General features: G+C 36.8%; 6 protein-coding genes across 7 annotated transcripts; 2 read left to right on the top strand and 4 right to left on the bottom strand.

Moving 5' to 3' along the window:
• Positions 1-3,607: 3,607 nt before the first annotated feature.
• On the bottom strand, positions 3,608-5,192 carry LOC9309501. Of its 2 annotated transcripts, XM_002871348.2 has the most exons (4): positions 5,142-5,192; positions 4,941-5,041; positions 4,133-4,408; positions 3,608-3,889 (listed from the first exon to the last, which is right to left on the bottom strand). In XM_002871348.2, the coding sequence occupies exons 2-4, from the start codon at positions 4,959-4,961 to the stop codon at positions 3,842-3,844; spliced, it is 345 nt and encodes a 114-aa protein (XP_002871394.1). In that variant the 5' UTR covers positions 4,962-5,041; positions 5,142-5,192; the 3' UTR covers positions 3,608-3,841. The 2 variants fall into 2 exon arrangements, with proteins under 2 accessions (XP_002871394.1, XP_020879501.1); XM_021023842.1 differs by lacking the exons at positions 4,941-5,041; positions 5,142-5,192 and adding an exon at positions 4,785-4,880.
• A 150-nt stretch (positions 5,193-5,342) lies between these two features.
• On the top strand, positions 5,343-9,572 carry LOC9307464 (putative pentatricopeptide repeat-containing protein At5g09950). Its single transcript, XM_021022528.1, is given in 7 exon segments — positions 5,343-5,529; positions 5,621-7,649; positions 7,652-8,591; positions 8,661-8,744; positions 8,995-9,070; positions 9,229-9,379; positions 9,449-9,572. Coding segments are annotated over 3 exon segments (2,967 nt in total). The 5' UTR covers positions 5,343-5,514; the 3' UTR covers positions 8,575-8,591; positions 8,661-8,744; positions 8,995-9,070; positions 9,229-9,379; positions 9,449-9,572.
• A 31-nt stretch (positions 9,573-9,603) lies between these two features.
• LOC9309500 lies at positions 9,604-10,331 on the bottom strand. Its single transcript, XM_002871347.2, has one exon. It carries the CDS (start codon positions 10,329-10,331, stop codon positions 9,639-9,641), a length of 693 nt encoding a protein of 230 aa, XP_002871393.2. The 3' UTR covers positions 9,604-9,638.
• An 851-nt stretch (positions 10,332-11,182) lies between these two features.
• On the top strand, positions 11,183-13,999 carry LOC9307463 (ABC transporter F family member 2). The gene is made up of 8 exons (XM_002873385.2): positions 11,183-12,033; positions 12,109-12,450; positions 12,524-12,664; positions 12,758-12,937; positions 13,011-13,166; positions 13,254-13,355; positions 13,444-13,572; positions 13,664-13,999. Exons 1-8 carry the CDS (start codon positions 11,248-11,250, stop codon positions 13,862-13,864), a joined length of 2,037 nt encoding a protein of 678 aa, XP_002873431.1. The 5' UTR covers positions 11,183-11,247; the 3' UTR covers positions 13,865-13,999.
• LOC9307462 (DNA-directed RNA polymerase II subunit 4) lies at positions 13,903-15,362 on the bottom strand. The gene is made up of 6 exons (XM_021022529.1): positions 15,205-15,362; positions 14,915-15,023; positions 14,683-14,760; positions 14,492-14,525; positions 14,329-14,397; positions 13,903-14,215 (listed from the first exon to the last, which is right to left on the bottom strand). The coding sequence occupies exons 1-6, from the start codon at positions 15,251-15,253 to the stop codon at positions 14,138-14,140; spliced, it is 417 nt and encodes a 138-aa protein (XP_020878188.1). The 5' UTR covers positions 15,254-15,362; the 3' UTR covers positions 13,903-14,137.
• Positions 15,363-16,285: 923 nt separating this feature from the next.
• On the bottom strand, positions 16,286-18,217 carry LOC9309499 (small GTPase-like protein LIP2). Its single transcript, XM_002871345.2, has 7 exons — positions 17,957-18,217; positions 17,588-17,679; positions 17,351-17,492; positions 16,956-17,260; positions 16,824-16,877; positions 16,613-16,740; positions 16,286-16,538 (listed from the first exon to the last, which is right to left on the bottom strand). Exons 1-7 carry the CDS (start codon positions 18,048-18,050, stop codon positions 16,352-16,354), a joined length of 1,002 nt encoding a protein of 333 aa, XP_002871391.1. The 5' UTR covers positions 18,051-18,217; the 3' UTR covers positions 16,286-16,351.
• Positions 18,218-18,225: the final 8 nt, after the last annotated feature.

The raw sequence follows: 18,225 nt of genomic DNA, 5'->3' as shown, positions 1-18,225 counted from the left end.
TTGTTGTATATAGGCAATTTATTAAATAGTAGATTTATCGATCGATAACTAATAAATTATCTTTTTAATCTGATCGCCGCAATATATTTAATCAGCGATTGTATACCAAACACGAAAAACACACACGATGTATATGTTTATCTATATTCAATATCGCTTGGTTTTTCTTATTTTGTATAATCGATTTGTTAAATAGTAAATTTATCGATCGATCACTAATAAATTAATATATTTATCCAATCACTACAATATATTTAATAAGCGGTTAATTTAACATTTTTATCGCTATTTTGTTACAAAAAGTAACGATATTGTTAATTAAAACTCGTTGATCACAAGCTTTTATCGAGAACCAAAAAGAGAAAGCAACCAATTTATCTGTACCAATGACATTAAGTAATTGAACTGGTTTCCTATTTTTGATTAAAAAAAAAAAAAAAGAACCGGTTTCCTATTTTACCATCATTTATCATATTATAAAATATTTTATATGATTCCTTACCAAAAAAAAAATATTTTATATGATTTATCGTTTACGACGTACAAATATAAGTATTTAATTTGCAAATACATAACCTAAATATATCTCAACATTCAAATTACTCAATAGAACGGCTCAATGCTCAATCAAAATTCTATAGGACGTATATTGCAACCAACTGTTACATTCATAATATGTAAAAACAAATCGCACATTTTGAACATAAATCTAATTCGAAACATGATGTAGAACACTAGATTTTTACTTAAGCGTTAGACTAAGCAAATGGCGTTTCACATAATTCACATAAAACAATTTGCCTTTACGAGAATATATAATCTTCAATAATAAGAACAAGAGACAATCAAATTACATTAGAAAACCAGTAAACTAAACGTCTCATGCAATTTGTATGTTGCATATTTCTAGCTCGTCGTTTACCGTTTTCTTTGAAGATAATGCTTAAGAATATATTGAATAAAAAGCCTAACAAATTGGTGAAAGTTAGAGGAATCCGGGGTTGAATCTTAGAGGCTGAGGCACCAAATCATCCATTCTTCATGCTTAACATATTAGGTAATAGGTTTGAATCTCAACATCTATACAAAAAGACTTCATCTATATGGAAAGTTAATGGATTGGTGTTTCTCATTTTGTTTTCTTTAACTAATGTATATAATAAAAATTTTAAATGGTCAAAGAAAATAAAAAAAGTGTGAATGGTGAAGAAGGGAGGTTTGGCAGGGAATGGGGCGGGTCGACAAATAAGAGTAAATGATAGGAGACATGCATGAACCATCCTAATGTCCCCTAAGTACTCAAAGTACATTGTACCTTTCTATATGGATCCTAGAAATTCGATCTTTGTTTCACAATCTTTTAAGATTCAGGTACAACTATTGATAGTATATGAAGACTTTTCTATATGTAAAACACAATAAAACTAAAACAGTATGCATCTTTATTGAGCTAAGTATATATAAACTCTACGACTTGGCGACAAATTTCACGTTAATCTAACTTAATTACCATTTTAAGCAAGAGTATTTTTGGATACTTCAGGCTTAATTGTTAAGAAAATCTAATGATACGTGATGGGACAAATCTAAATTGAAATGGTGGCTATGATTCAAAGGGCACGATAACTAAGGTATAAGCAACATTATCTCAACATGCCCAAGAGTGTATAATTAATGCGACAAGTGAATCATAAAAACCGTGACGTGAAATTTTCCAAGGAAAAAACTATCTTATGAACGCTTTGACCTCACCGACAAGTTTCTCTGTGCAATGTTGGCTCAACCGCTCAAGCGTGTCAGTTTTGAACGAGAGTCCGTCTGATTTGGTCAGAACGTTTTAAACCTTCTGACTTCTTGAAAGAAAGAATTGGAAAAGGCTTTGGTCGTCCACATGTTATGTGTTGTGTACGCAAGGAAAATATGTAGACACATGATCAACGAGAATAAATCGTATTTTTACTTCTAATTCAAGTAGAATTCATGATATAAGTCCGAGATTTCATATATTTGAATGACGTTGACATATTGTTACAAAGTACATCAATTAATGGACAATTTGTGGTGGTGTTCTAATCGGCTTATCCTAAAATCTTTGGACCCCAAACAACTATCCCACTAGTTAGTCGGCTATCAATAATTATTTTTGTGTAGGTTAAGTTTTATATTCACCATTTGGGACATAGTTTTTACACCACTGCGATTAAAATTTGGTTTCCATATATATAACGAGAAATAAACCTAAGGCAGGTAGGGACATGGGAGTTGGGCTGAAACAAGACTAAACATATGATGTTGTTGACAGTCGACAATTTCGTCATCCCTGCCACGTCGTCACGATAGTAGGGGCCAACTTTTCATATAATTTAGGCAAAGTATAGACATGTCAATTGGGCTACTTCGACCTCTGTCCAAATAAGACTATACGATAAGCATGTGTGTGTTTTTTTCAATCAATATTTTTGTTGCCCCAAATCCAAGTTAATTCAACTGCAAAAGTAAGAAACCCAAACACACTTCGAAGCAAGACAGTGAAACATTTGTATACAAATTCACAACCACCATGAAAATTTGTTTATAAATGATGTTGGTGTATGAATTATGAAACATAAATGAATGTTTCTGTGTCTTGAAAAATTACGGTTTCTGTCTTTTTTAACATGCACACTAACATGATGCTATTGGAATTATTGAGAGACTTTAACATCACACATCATACAAGTTTAATCTTCCATCATTTCCACCCATATCTTTTATAATAGTTTTTGCTAATCTATCACATTTGAGATTAAATCAATGTTGCTTTCGTCATATATTTCAAAATCACATGTTACTCATTGAATAACAGGTGATTTTAAGAATAGCCTAAAATCTTCTACAATATCAAGTTCAATACACCCCCTGAATCTAAGTATTTTAAAATAAATATTCAATCTTATATTAAAAGTTAAAAGTTAAAACATAAACTAAAAAATAGTTTGTGGAAGCTCTCTTGGCCCATTGGTTGAACAAGGGTTAATTAATGCTTCTATACCCAGAAGTCTGGGGTTCGAGTCCCGGATACTGCGATTTATTAATAAATTTGCAGATTATTGGAGGCAAGTGTGCAGGAGATCTCCAGCGATGTACAATTATAGCCGTTCGACAGGATTCTACGCAGAGAGGGAAGTGTCCATCAAGAGCAAAAAGAAAGAGGTGAAGGAGGTGAGTATGAAAAAGAAGGTGAAGAAGGTGTCGTCTGTCGTGGATCTAATAAGGGTCGGAAGGAATTGTCCGTTGTAGAATCGTCTATGTAACAGTTCTCATAATTTACAATAAATAATAAATAATAAATTCAGACGTTAAAAAAAAAAACTAAAAAATAGTTCACCGTTCCATAATTTATTTTTCCAGTTTGGCAGACAACCTCGTTTGTTTTGGGCTTTTAGGACCGTTTCGAATTCAGTCAAATTAAACCCCGAAAAACTCCAACTCCAATGCATGAAGATACTTGATGGGCTATATTAAAGCCCTTTTTAAAATTCAAAGAAAGGCCTTTTTTATTTTTGTTTAGTCTACAGGCCCATTGCGTATTTCAAAGAGACGATTATGTTTTAGTGGCCAGTAATACTTTTCATTCGGATCACTGTCCATGTTTTTCTTTAGACTAAACAAACAGACTAACAGAGTACTAATTAATTGTGTAGCTTAATTTCCCCCCTAATCTTTTCCTTGTAATAGAGCTTATATGGTTCCCAAGGAAAATAAAGAAGAGAGAAATGGATTGAAACATACATTAAAGAGTCATGACATTACATTTCCACAGTCGAATAATAAAACTGCTCCTTTGCTCAAGAAGAAATCTTCAAGCTTTAACGCAGCAGTTGAAGCAGCTGAAAATGCTTCTCCTCGTCTGTAAAAACAACCACACCAAATTCTCATCTTATTCCACAGTGATAAATAATCACGACCAGCTCAATACAACTATATTCAATCTTTAACATATAGATTGCAAGAAAAATTGGACCCTAAAATATAGATAAATTTTGTTACAAAACCATGTGCCTCATCAATGAAGTAAGGAATAATATGATATAAACGCAAATGCAAATGTTTGTATTAATCATAGAAACAAAAAAATGGTTTGGAATCTTACAGAAGGAGAATGTGGTTGGTGGTGATGGTGGCTGGGAGAGAACTCTCGTTGGTTTTCGCTCTGGACCGTCGTGAGATTAGCAGTTGATGTTGCTGACTCGGGTGGCTTAATGAGTTCTTCCTCATTGCCTAAACTGGCTCGAGAAGGGTCTCTCTTGTTTTGTTTCCTCATCTCTCTAATCTTAGTGAAATCCATAGAGTAATCAGGCATTGTTCCTCCTCCTCCTTTTTGGTCCCAATCACCAAACTGTGGCACTGATAGCCACGGAGTGTTCTTCTGCAAAAAACAAAAACACAATTCGAACATTAACTTAATTTAAAAAGGTTTCATATTTTGATGCATTAGTCTTTAAAAAAGAAAAACAGAGCTATTTACAAAACGATGCATCATGAGCAAGTGAAGAAGAAGAGGACGAATTCGCTAAGAAACAAAGTCAAGTTCTTGACTTTATGGGAAAATTTACAAGCTTTGATTTATTCAATGATCGATAAAATCTGGGTAAAGTAAGATCTTTTTATCAATCCAATAAAGTTTCGTCGAAATTACCAAGTAGAAAATATACCTCGTGATGACAAATTTTCAGCTTATCGAGATGTGAAAAAGGACGAAACTTTTAGAATATAGTACTAACTCAATACTTGTTTCCGATTACCAGTATCAGTAGTGCTTGGAGCTTGTTTAGCTAAAACCTCATTTTCAATTCCCGACGAAATCCAAGCAGATCTCAATTTCTTAGTAAAATCATAGTTCCCTAATAGAAAAAAAAAAAAAAAAAAACAGATGATGAAAAAGAAGAAGATGTTTATACCTCTTTTCGATCGCCTTCCATAAGGTTTGATTCAACAGATAGAGAGAACCAGAGAGATTTTAGTCCTTTTTTCCTGCTTCTCTAGCTGATGATTATAATTACTAGCAAAAGAGAAGAAGATGGACAGACAGAATTAATTAAAAGCCAAAAAAAAAGAAAACTGCGATATTAATACAGCAAAAAAACAGCTCGAAATTATACCAATCACACTATTGAATTTTATTTCGTTTTTTTTTTCCTTTCTGGGACAATGAAACTGTGTACTACTAAATAATTACGGAAAGTCCGAGGTAGTGTGTAATAATCACGAGAATGCCATCACGGATATGATGTTGGGGGCATAAAGGTAATTTCAAATTCTATTGTAGAAGTCTAGAAGAGCTAGAAATGCTGAAACCATTACTGGTCCGTATTGGGCTCACTAATAAAGCCCATTAAAATTATGGAAAGGGAAAGAATCTCTGTGAAGCGAAACGTCGACGTTTGAGTCCAGTTAACGTCCGCTGAGGATCTGTTTGTATGTTCTCGCGCGAAAATTATTCTTTTGGGTTTTGGATTTGATTTAGCTTCCCTCATGTCGTTTCTAAACGTAAGTCATCTCCATTTAACGAAACTCTGTTGTTGATTTTGGAGTATTGAGATTGTTGATGACCAAGTCTGTTCCTCTTTCTTTTGTTCAGAGCTGCATTGGACATAGAGGAGCTGCTAAACTCTTCCATTCCCGATTATATAAAAATGGGTTAGAAAAAGATGTCTACTTGTGCAACAACCTCATCAATGCTTATCTTGAAACGGGTGATTCTGTTTCTGCACGTAAGGTGTTTGACGAAATGCCTCTTAGGAACTGTGTTTCTTGGGCGTGTGTTGTTTCAGGGTATAGCCGTAATGGAGAACATAAGGAAGCTTTAGTGTTCTTGAGGGATATGGTTAAAGAAGGAGTTTTTTCAAATCATTACGCTTTTGTTAGTGCGCTTCGAGCTTGTCAGGAGTTAGATTCTGTTGGGATTCTTTTCGGGAGACAAATTCATGGCCTGTTGTTCAAACTTTCTTATGCAGTGGATGCAGTTGTTTCTAATGTGCTCATATCGATGTACTGGAAATGCGGAGGGTCTCTCGGTTATGCTCTCCGTGCTTTCGATGACGTACAAGTTAAGAATTCTGTATCATGGAATTCGATTATTTCGGTTTATTCACAGACTGGGGATCAGAGATTTGCATTTAAAATGTTCTATAGCATGCAATGCGATGGTTCTAGACCAACTGAATACACTTTTGGTAGTCTTGTAACTACTGCTTGTTCTTTGACTGAACCAGATGTTCGTTTACTCGAGCAGATCATGTGCACCATCCAGAAATCTGGTTTTCTCACAGATCTTTTTGTTGGCAGCGGACTGGTGAGTGCGTTTGCAAAGTCTGGCTCATTGATTCATGCTAGGAAGATTTTTAATCAGATGGAAACAAGAAATGCGGTCACCTTAAATGGTCTAATGGTTGGTCTGGTGCGACAGAAATGGGGAGAAGAAGCAACTAAGCTCTTTATGGATATGAATAGCATGATTGATGTTAGTCCTGAGTCATACGTGATTCTCCTGAGCTCATTTCCTGAGTATTCTTTAGCTGAGGAAGTAGGTCTGAAAAAAGGCAGAGAGGTTCATGGACATGTAATAACAACTGGCTTAGTTGACTTCATGGTTGGCATTGGAAATGGCCTTGTTAATATGTATGCTAAGTGCGGCTCAATAGCTGACGCTAGACGTGTTTTTTGTTTCATGACAGAGAAAGATTCTGTCTCCTGGAACTCCATGATCACTGGTCTTGACCAAAACAGCTGTTTCATAGAAGCAGTAGAACGCTACCAAAGTATGAGACGACATGAAATCTTGCCTGGAAGTTTCACACTGATTAGTTCGATAAGCTCATGCGCGAGCTTGAAGTGGGCAAAATTAGGACAACAGATTCATGGAGAAAGCCTCAAGTTGGGGATTGATTTGAATGTTTCAGTTTCAAATGCGCTTATGACACTGTATGCAGAGACCGGCTGTCTCAATGAATGCCGTAAGATATTTTCCTCCATGCCAGAGCATGATCAGGTGTCTTGGAATTCTATAATAGGAGCTTTAGCTAGTTCAGAACGGTCATTACCTGAAGCCGTGGCATGTTTCTTGAATGCGCTACGAGCAGGACAGAAACTTAATAGAATAACATTTTCAAGCGTTCTTTCAGCCGTGTCATCCCTTTCATTCGGCGAACTGGGCAAGCAGATACACGGGCTAGCTTTAAAGTACAATATTGCAGATGAAGCAACCACTGAAAATGCGCTTATAGCTTGTTATGGGAAGTGTGGGGAGATGGATGGGTGTGAGAAGATATTTTCTAGAATGTCAGAGAGAAGAGATGATGTAACTTGGAACTCAATGATCTCCGGGTATATACATAATGAGCTCCTTGCCAAGGCCTTGGATTTGGTCTGGTTTATGATGCAAACAGGTCAGAGATTGGATAGTTTCATGTATGCGACTGTTCTTAGCGCGTTTGCTTCTGTTGCAACGCTAGAGCGTGGCATGGAAGTGCATGCTTGTTCGGTGAGAGCTTGTTTAGAATCTGATGTGGTAGTTGGGAGTGCACTTGTTGACATGTATTCCAAATGTGGAAGACTAGATTATGCTTTGAGGTTTTTTAACACAATGCCTGTAAGAAATTCATATTCTTGGACTCTATGATTTCGGGCTATGCACGACATGGGCAAGGAGAAGAAGCTTTGAAGCTTTTTGCAAATATGAAGCTTGATGGTCAAACACCACCTGACCATGTAACATTCGTGGGAGTCTTGTCAGCTTGTAGCCACGCCGGTCTGCTTGAAGAAGGGTTTAAACATTTCGAATCTATGAGTGATTCTTATGGCTTAGCTCCTAGGATTGAACACTTTTCATGTATGGCTGACTTGCTAGGCCGTGCAGGTGAACTCGATAAGTTGGAAGATTTCATCGAGAAAATGCCAATGAAGCCTAATGTTCTCATCTGGAGGACTGTACTTGGGGCTTGCTGCAGAGCAAATGGTCGAAAAGCAGAATTAGGAAAGAAAGCAGCAGAAATGCTTTTTCAACTGGAGCCAGAAAATGCTGTAAACTATGTGCTACTTGGTAACATGTATGCTGCTGGAGGAAGATGGGAAGATTTAGTAAAGGCGAGAAAGAAAATGAAAGATGCAGATGTGAAAAAGGAAGCTGGTTATAGTTGGGTCACCATGAAGGATGGAGTCCATATGTTTGTTGCTGGGGATAAGTCACACCCAGACGCTGATGTGATATACAAGAAGCTCAAGGAGCTCAATAGAAAGATGAGAGACGCAGGTTATGTGCCACAGACAGGATTTGCCTTGTATGATCTAGAGCAAGAGAACAAGGAAGAGATTCTGAGCTATCACAGCGAGAAGCTAGCTGTAGCTTTTGTTCTCGCAGCCCAGAGGAGCTCTACGCTGCCAATCAGAATAATGAAGAACCTCAGAGTTTGCGGTGATTGCCACTCTGCCTTCAAGCATATATCAAAGATCGAAGGGAGACAGATAATCCTAAGGGATTCAAACAGGTTTCATCATTTTCAAGACGGTGAATGTTCGTGTAGTGATTTCTGGTGACACAATGAGTCTCAAAGGTATGAAGACCATCAACCTCAAATCGAGATTCCTTTTAAATCTTTTATTCATGTATGTTGTTTCTTCAGATGATTTTACTTGGATTCAGCATTCATTGGCTTAAACCATAGTTCTTTCCCATATGGAATGCGAAGTTCAGATGCATCAAATCAGTGAGTTACATACAATATGTGCATTTCATTTATATATTAACCTTAAATTTTGTCTGGCAAGTTAAGTACCTTTTTTTCCATTTTCGAAAAGATGTGTGAAGAAGCTCACGGCTCATATAACATTATATTCAGTGGATTTTTCCAAAAACAATGAGACCTCAAAAATCTTGCTCAAAAATCACAAAACTTTGGATATATAGTTATTGCTTATTCTTTATAAACTGAATGGCTCTTCTCTTATTCTGTGTAGGTGAGTTGTGCATTTGAAGAGCTGCAAGTGCCACCAAAAGATGGATTTGTCTGTTCTCAAGGTTTACAAAAATGAGGTGCTCATGTCTTACATAAAATGATCTTTAGCTCTCTGAAGGATCACACTTTATTCTGAATGTAGATGCAGGTTTATGGCTTATGTTGTTAATGAGGCTTTACGAGTCTCTTTGTCTTGAATTAGACGATGAAAATTCTGAATTATTTTACCTTGTAGATTCTATTGATCAGTGTTACAAAGGTCTGAATGGTGAATGGTGAATGGTGAGTCACATTCAAGTTTTGCTGCGCCGCCTAGTGGCTGCTTCTGTCTCAGCTGGACGCAACCACCACACAAGAAGACAGAAGATAGTGCTGCAAGGTATGAGGTAAAATTCACTTAGCTTCTTCTTGTTCTTATGAATATGAATTCTTATCCTTTATGCACTTTATTACAGGATTTGAGGCTTTTGCTCGAAAGACGGATTCTTCTTAAATTCTATTGTTTTTCAGTATTTTATAATGTATAAATTATGGATGATAAATAAAAACAAGATAACATGATTTATTTGATTGCATCAAATTCTGTAGTACCAAATACAAAAAAAAAAAGTTAAACATCATGATAAAATCAAATTTCAAGGGAACTTATGGCATCAAGCTGAACCGTGGCATTTTGCCGGAGAAAGACCGGTTTAGGATCCCCTGACCACCATAATTCCATTTTCCAATAGAATTACTTAGAACCGGTCTTTGACTCAACATTTGAACCGGAGGATTTCTCCATTTTGGAATCGGACCGGTTATGAACAATGACTCAACCAACGATCCAGCTTCAATGACAGCTTGCTGGAACTTACCATTCTCCGGCAACACTCTTCCGAGTCCTATATTCTCCAGCACAAGGGTCTCAAAATCTTCCTTTTCCTGAAATGCAAAACCCATCTGATTCGACCGGATGCTGTAACAATCAGAATCATAGGTCTCCGGCGAGGAATACACAGTTGAGTTAGAGACGAGATCCATCGACGATGCGGACGAGAATCGCGAAGGAGAATCGCTAGAGAAGTTATTGTAACTATAGTTTTGATGATCGGCGGTTTCGTCAGTGGTTTCTGAGTAATAATGCGGTATTATTTGTTGTTCTTCTGACAAAAGAATGGTGTTGAAGTGTTCCTGTATTCTCGAGAGTTCCGCGAGTGATTGTTTCAGATGTTCTCTTGCTTCGTCTCTTTCTTGAACAGCAAGTCTCCATAGATGATAATACTGATAAGTTTCTTGGTACATTTTTAATATATTTTCTTGAGAAAAATGATCTGCCCAAAGTAAAAGAAGATACATTTTTAGCAGATGTTATTGAATAGTTTATTTATTTTCATAATTGGAGGAGATATACTAGAAGAAACATTTACCTCAAAAATTAAGATCTTTCAAGCCAAACCATCCATGAGTTTCATCATCTTCTTTTTTTTGTTGTTGTTGTGGAAAATGTAAATCTAGAACAATGAAGAAGAATTAAGAAATGTGGGATTTCATTTATAAGACGCTAAAATGTATAATTAATTAGAGTGTATGCATTTATAAGTAACCTTTTACTTTAGTGTTCTAATTTAATGTCGTAATCTGTAATGGAAAGTTTATTTGTTCTTTTGGAGTTTTTGATTATCGGAGAAGATTTTATTGATTCACTTGCACTATATAAGGCGATTTGTTTTAAGCCGAACCGGTATATAAGGTAACTAGACATTCTAATTAGGGAAATATAATATTAGATTGATAGTTCTTTCTTAAGAGTCACATAGATTAATTACGTACCTTACATATTGTACGATTTCGACATATAGTACTTTGTGGCTTTTTAATTTGGAGTTAATTATTAATTCAATTTAGGAATAAGTGTGACTATATTGTTAATCCTAGCGTTCTTGTTTCCTTATTTATATCGGTGAATGATTAATGCACGAATTACCAATAAACCAAAGCAATGCACACATAAAATGTGCACAAACCGGTGAAATTAGTTCCCGATTTGTCAAACCGGTGCGTGGTAATCAAAATAGTGGTTATTCGGTTTGACACGTGGCAGTTGATGAGCCTTGAGCTTCACATGCATACGTGTTTGTTCGTGACACTTCTTCGCTCACACGCTATAGAAGCCTCGAGAGTCATTTATTCAGTTTTGTTGTCAAAAATTACATTTTCTTTAACAATCCAAATTGCTTCGTTTTAATCGTTTGATATCTTCATTATACCAAAAATGGGATTAACGACGAATCTCCATAGCTTAAACCTTCGTTCTGCCTTCTTCTTCACTAATCCTCTTCCTTGCCATACACTATTCACCTTCAAACTCTCCTCTGTTTCTAACCCTAGACGAGAATTCCCCAATATTATAGCCCAAGCTTCCGCAACCAGCTCCAATTCAGAGCTCGATTCTCTCTTCTCTACGGATCGGAAGCTGATCGGTAAGCAATCAAACAATGGTGCGTCTTCGATTTCGTCTGGAGTGAGACTTGAGAACATTAGTAAGAGCTATGAAGGCGTTACAGTGCTAAAGGATGTGACTTGGGAAGTGAAGAAAGGAGAAAAAGTAGGTTTAATCGGCGTCAACGGTGCGGGGAAGACGACGCAGCTCAGGATCATAACGGGTCAAGAAGAACCTGATTCAGGAAACGTGATTTGGGCCAAACCCAATTTGAAAGTTGCTTTCTTGAGTCAAGAATTCGAGGTTTCGATGGGGAAGACAGTGAAGGAAGAGTTCATGAGTGCGTTTAAGGAAGAGATGGAAGTAGCCAGGAAGCTTGAGAGGTTGCAGAAGGCGATTGAAGAAGCTGTTGATGATTTAGAATTAATGGGAAAGTTACTAGACGAATTCGATTTGTTGCAGAGACGAGCTCAAGAGGTTGATTTGGATTCTATCGATGCTAAGATCAGTAAGCTGATGTCGGAATTAGGGTTTGTGTCGGAGGATGCAGATAGGCTTGTGGCTTCTTTTAGTAGTGGATGGCAAATGAGAATGTCACTTGGAAAGATTTTGCTGCAGGTAATAATGAGATATGTGTTTTCTTTGAGAATGTGATTCCTTAGAAAGCTAGCTAATGTGTGATATTGTGAACAGAATCCAGATTTACTGCTATTGGATGAGCCAACGAATCATTTGGATCTTGATACTATTGAGTGGCTTGAAGGTTACTTGAATAAGCAAGATGTGCCTATGGTTATAATATCACATGACAGAGCGTTTCTTGATCAGTTGTGTACTAAAATTGTGGAAACCGAAATGGGAGTTTCGAGGACTTTCGAGGGTAATTACTCTCAGTATGTAATTTCAAAGGCAGAGTGGGTTGAAGCTCAGTATGCTTCTTGGGAGAAGCAACAGAAAGAGATTGAAGCAACAAAGGATTTGATTAGTAGACTTAGTGGTGGAGCAAATTCTGGTCGAGCTTCTTCAGCAGAAAAGGTATTAACTATTAACTAGTACTTATGAAGCAGAGAATGTATGAAACTTACTTGAATTCTGTTTATATATACAGAAACTGGAGAAGCTCCAAGAAGAGGAGCAAATAGAGAAGCCATTTCAGCGGAAACAAATGAAAATCAGGTTTCTGGAATGTGGATTAAGCGGAAGATCTGTAGTCACTGTTAAGAATCTTGGATTTGGTTTTGAGGATAAGGTGAGATGATATTATTAGTAAAATGCTGTTGGTAGTCCGTTTTATTGCTTGTGCGTTGCCTTGTGTTTTGATCTGTGTGTCTGATGCAAGCAGATATTATTCAACAAGGCAAATCTAGCGATAGAAAGAGGAGAGAAAGTCGCTATAATTGGTCCAAACGGGTGCGGTAAAAGTACATTGTTAAAACTGATTATGGGTTTGGAGAAGCCTATGAGAGGTGAAGTGATTCTTGGGGAGCACAATGTATTGCCAAACTACTTCGAGCAGAATCAGGTTTGTTCTATCATGAAGAAAGGGCTTAATAGAGGAATCAGAATTATAGGGTTTACTCACTTTTTAACTATAGGCAGAGGCTCTAGATTTGGATAAGACTGTGATTGAGACAGTTGTTGAAGCTGCTGTAGATTGGAGAATTGATGATATTAAAGCTCTTCTTGGTCGCTGCAACTTCAAAGCTGACATGTTGGATAGAAGGGTCTCTCTTTTGAGTGGTGGTGAGAAGGTAACATAATGCTTAATTTTCTTCTCTCAGTATAATACTCATATTGTCTCATTCATGTTCTTCATAGCCATTTTTTTGCGGTCTTAGGCACGCCTTGCATTCTGCAAATTCATGGTGAAACCATCCACTCTACTTGTGTTGGACGAACCCACCAATCACTTAGACATACCTTCAAAAGAAATGCTTGAGGTCTTTAATCAACTCTTCTCTTTTCAATTGGCCAAACTGTTCTTGGAGGTTGAGTATGATCTGATTCTCTGTTTCCTTCTTTCATTAGGAAGCGATTAATGAGTACAAAGGCACGGTCATCACAGTCTCACACGACAGATACTTCATTAAACAGATTGTTAACAGAGTAATTGAAGTCAGAGATGGTGGTTTAATGGACTATGCAGGAGACTACAATGTAACGAAATCTCCTTCAACCTAGTTTCCTCTTGTAAATAGACCTTTGCTAAATTTGTTCATTCTAGGTTGTGTTTTGAAATGTTTCTCAGTATTACTTAGAGAAGAATGTGGAAGCTAGAGCAAGGGAGCTGGAGAAGGAAGCAGAATTGGAGGAAAAAGGTCCAAAAGTGAAAGCAAAGTCAAAGATGTCAAAGGCTGAAAGAGAAGCACGGAAGAAGCAAAAGATGAAAGCATTTCAAGCTTCCAAAAAGAAGTCTAAGTCCAGCAAAAATGCCAAGAGATGGAATTAAAGCTTCACCCATAGCTTTAGGTGTAGTATGTATGTAGATTTAGTGAAAAAGAAATGGTATATTTCATTGAAAGCTTGGATCATCCATTGTCATCCATTGAAAATTACATTCATTTAACATAAGGTATCCATTCAAGAGATTCTGGGCATATAAAGCTTTATAATTTCAGACATGGAAAATTAACTCCAGAGATATTTGATCAGACATCAGCTAGAAGGCAAGTAAAGCATCCTGCCAAATGTTCTTAGTCTATGATCTTGAGAATCTTCTGCACTACTCGAATCTCTTGACAAGAGAGAGATCATTAAGCATCTTCTCAATTGCTTCATCATCATGAGCTCTTCCTTTTGTCTACAGAAAAGAGAAACTTACATCATCTCAAAAGTCCACTGACATAACAATACTATTTGTCCTTCTGAGGTTATCTGATCTCCACTGAATAGAAAGAGTAGAATATTTTTTACCTTAAGAGAAGGAACCATTGCCACTGCTTCTTCAACAGTTTCAGGACAGAGATTGCCAAGAACACATAGCTGTTCAATAATGAACAATGCAACGGTTTAAGTCTTCTGCCGAAACGACTTAATTGATAACAAAAATCCAATCTCAAGAGATTTAACATTATACCTCAAACTCAGTAAGTTGATGTCTGCTCAGTATTCTGTGAGAGTTGAGTTAAGGTAAACTAACGAATTAAACCAGTGACTCTAAACATGCATTCATCGTTCAGTGCTAAGAAAAGCAAAATCAAGATGCAAGCATGCCAACGCAACGATTAGTTAAAAACTATGAATGAAACTAATTCAGAAAGAGGATACTCTCGAACTTGTCTAACAGCGTCTGGATTCTTGTACCGGCTGAATCGCTTCACATATTGCAAGGACTTCTCAAACACTCTGCAAGGAGAAAACATAACTTCTCCAACAATATTCATCAAGAAAACATTGATTCACTAATCTACAAGTAACATATAAAACTGACCAAATTCTTCAATTCATGATTGCTAATAAACAGTGAATCTTTATGAAACACAAAACTAATAATACTTACTGAGAAACTTGATTCATAGGATCCTCTGAGACTTGTTGAAGCTGTTCAAACTTGTGCTCAAGAATCAAAGAGACTTCACAATTCATTAAGCACTTTGCCTTCAAAAACTCTATTGCCAAGAGAATAAATAAAACCCATCAATTTTCGTTGCGAAATCTCGAAAAATTTAAGTGATTACAATAAAGGTAAGCTCAACTAAATCGTATTGCAGTAAGATCAATTCGGTGAGGCAAAAAACCCTAATTTTGAGGTACATAGCGGCGGATATGGAGAAGAGAATAGAGAAGTACCATCTCCGATCTTGAGTTCGGCGGCGTTCTCTTCTTCTTCTCCGGACATGGCGATTACCAAGGAGGGAAATCGAAACCTAAAAGTTTTTTTGTTCCGCCTCTAGTTTTTTTTTTCCGACTAACAACGAAAGTGAATAACTATAGACCAAAGAAAGAATCTATTGTACCGGTTATATATATACAAACAAACTCTATAGTCTATATTAATATACATGTTTATAGCCCATTTTTTTTTTTTTTTTTTTTCATCTAAAATTCAAAACGTCCTACTTATGTTCGTAATTTGTATAAAAATCATAAATTTGAAATTAAAATCTTGTTTTCATGTGTTTAATACAATTTTAAAAACAATATTATATAAATTACTTAATTATAATGGATTAATATGTTTTTAAAATATTAAATAGCCCTAAAACTAATCTACGATTAATCCCCGTGTAATCCCCGATTTTCTTGCTAGGCGCTAGGCGCACCCTCACCGCCCGACTAGCGCCTAGCGATTTTTTGAACACAGCGTCTACCTGCTTCTTCCCGACCAATCTTGCAACGAGGACAATGACAATGCTCATCCTCTTCAATTTCACCTCCTTCAATCTCATCATCATTCTTTGCTTCACTCCTTGTTCTTTTTCTTTTCTTGCTGATGTTTCCGGATTTTCATTGTCTTGCAGGTCTTGTATCTCTGTTTTCATAAGTGTGTCGAACATTTGAGAAAGTACCTCGTCTTCTTCGAAAAGTCTCTTCGAACATTTTGAAGAGACTTTATGAGTTCATCTCCTTGTATATGCCGGGACCTAAATTGTTTCATCAAGCCCATGTATTGCTTGAGTTTCGGTTCACTTAGTCTTTCTTTGATGAACTTCGCTGTATACAAAAACCAATGCTTACATTCACAATTTTGTTTTTTTCTTTATATTTCTTACAATTGTGATTTATGAGTGTATTTATAAGCAACTGAGTTGTTTATTATAATCCAATTTAGTTTAGGATTCTAAATTCTAAAGATAATACTTATCAACTTAAAAAAAAAGAAAAAGATTATACTTATCAAGAGATTTTAAAAATAATAAGAATAGTAAGATTATGTCAAAAAGATTTATATTTTATTACAGAAAAACATGTGAGATTTTTGATGTGTATTTTAATTTCAAACGTTAATATCCATCGGCTTAGACCTGCCATTACCATTGTTGGTCTCCTCTACACTGGAAAGAGAGAATCTCGGAATGGCGTAACTGTAACGGTCAGGTGGTTGCTGCGGATAGAGTGTAGGAGGCTGCGTGAGGTTGTGTTGTGGTAATGTGTTATACTTGTAAGGATCTCCTTCCCTTAGGCTGCAAAATTCAAAAGACCAAAACCCGATAAAGAAAAGAAATCCAAAATTTTCGATGATGTTAAATATATGTACCTTGTTCTTTTATAGAACTGATCTTCATCACTTGTGCCCTCGTCTAACCGCTGGGAAGGTCCAGGGGAAAGAGACCATGCTGAAGAAGGCGACGGTAGTTCGTCTGAGAAATATCTTCTTCTTATCAACTGGAAACGAAACACATTCATTAGATTGAAGAGAAAGCGAAAGAGCTACTGGAAAACATGGGAAGGTCAGAAATAACACCAACCATATGGAAAAATTTGTTCAGAGCTTCTTTGTCATATCTAGCTTCCTTGGCAGCCTGTGCATAGTCTCACCAAAATTATATGACATACCGTATAACACTGATTCAAGAACTAGTAATTTAGTCTGTGGTTACCATTATGAGACCACCATTGCTAGGGAAGCTCTCAGAGAGAGGAAGTTCATCACTATGGGGAAGCAGACCTTGCTTCTCAACCCACTGACGAGCTGCATCAACAAGATTGCCACTGCTTCCACTTGTTCCTTCCTTTGCAGCAATATCAGCTTTGTTTCCAATAACAATGTAAGGGACGGGAAGACCACCAGGCCCACCAGAAGAAAGTGGAGCTGAAAACGCCCCATTTACTGAAACTTCACCTGCCCATTTCTGCAAATTTGTTTTTGTTCTTCGTTGAGAAAGATCATGAACAAAGATAACTCCTGCAAAATTAGTAAATCTCTTCTGTAAGTGGCGACAAGACAGAGACAGAGATGACATTATTTGAGACAGAATTGAGAAGACAGACAGACCATTAACTTGTGAATAGAACAGTGAGCGGCAATCTTTGTATCGTTCATGACCAGATACATCCCAAAGTTCGACAAAGAAATCTCTCTCTGAGTCACCTTTAATGCTACTTGAAGAACTAGCAGGACTTGCGTAAGCTAAGTGCTGCACCAAAGAGAGTTCCAGAAACTAAGTAGGGGATTTATCCCAAGCTCTCTTTAACCATATCGGGAATTTTTTTATAGAACAGCTTAAGTTACCTTGACACCAACTGTACATCCAATAGTTTGAGAAGGGCGAACGATAGAGGAGCCTTTGACAATGAGATGAAGAAGAGATGACTTTCCCACACCTAATTTGAGATGAAATTTTCTCAATAGTGCAGAGGATGACAAGAAGACACAAAATTTTGACTATGAACAAGAGCTAGCACATGAGGTACTAGTAGACTTTTAAGAAAATGACTTGCTGACTTAAGATACTCGACTCTTAATAGGTTCCACAACCATATAACTTCTATATTTTCAAGCTTCTCGTTACCTCCTTGTTCGCATAAAATTGGTTACCAAATATATAACGCACGGCGTAGTCTAACATCATCCATGGAAACGAGAATTTGTTATTATTACCTGAATCACCAACCACCAATACTCGAATTTGGCCGCATAATGGCGCGACGACATGTTCCTTATTTTCCCTTTCACGTTCCCTCCAAAACCTCATTTTGCTTACACCAGCCAAATCAGCCTAGGCGAAGTAGAAAATCCAGCAGCGCTACAAAATCAAGTCCCATAGTCGCGTCTTCGACCAAAAGAGAAGCTTCCACAGATTATCATTGTTCTAATCCATCAACTTGCACAATGCAAAACAGAGTCTCGGCTACAGATCCTTCACCTTC

This window comes from Arabidopsis lyrata, assembly GCF_000004255.2.
Source record: "Arabidopsis lyrata subsp. lyrata unplaced genomic scaffold ARALYscaffold_6, whole genome shotgun sequence".
NCBI lineage: Eukaryota > Viridiplantae > Streptophyta > Magnoliopsida > Brassicales > Brassicaceae > Arabidopsis > Arabidopsis lyrata.
This window is presented reverse-complemented; position numbering and strand designations above follow the sequence as displayed.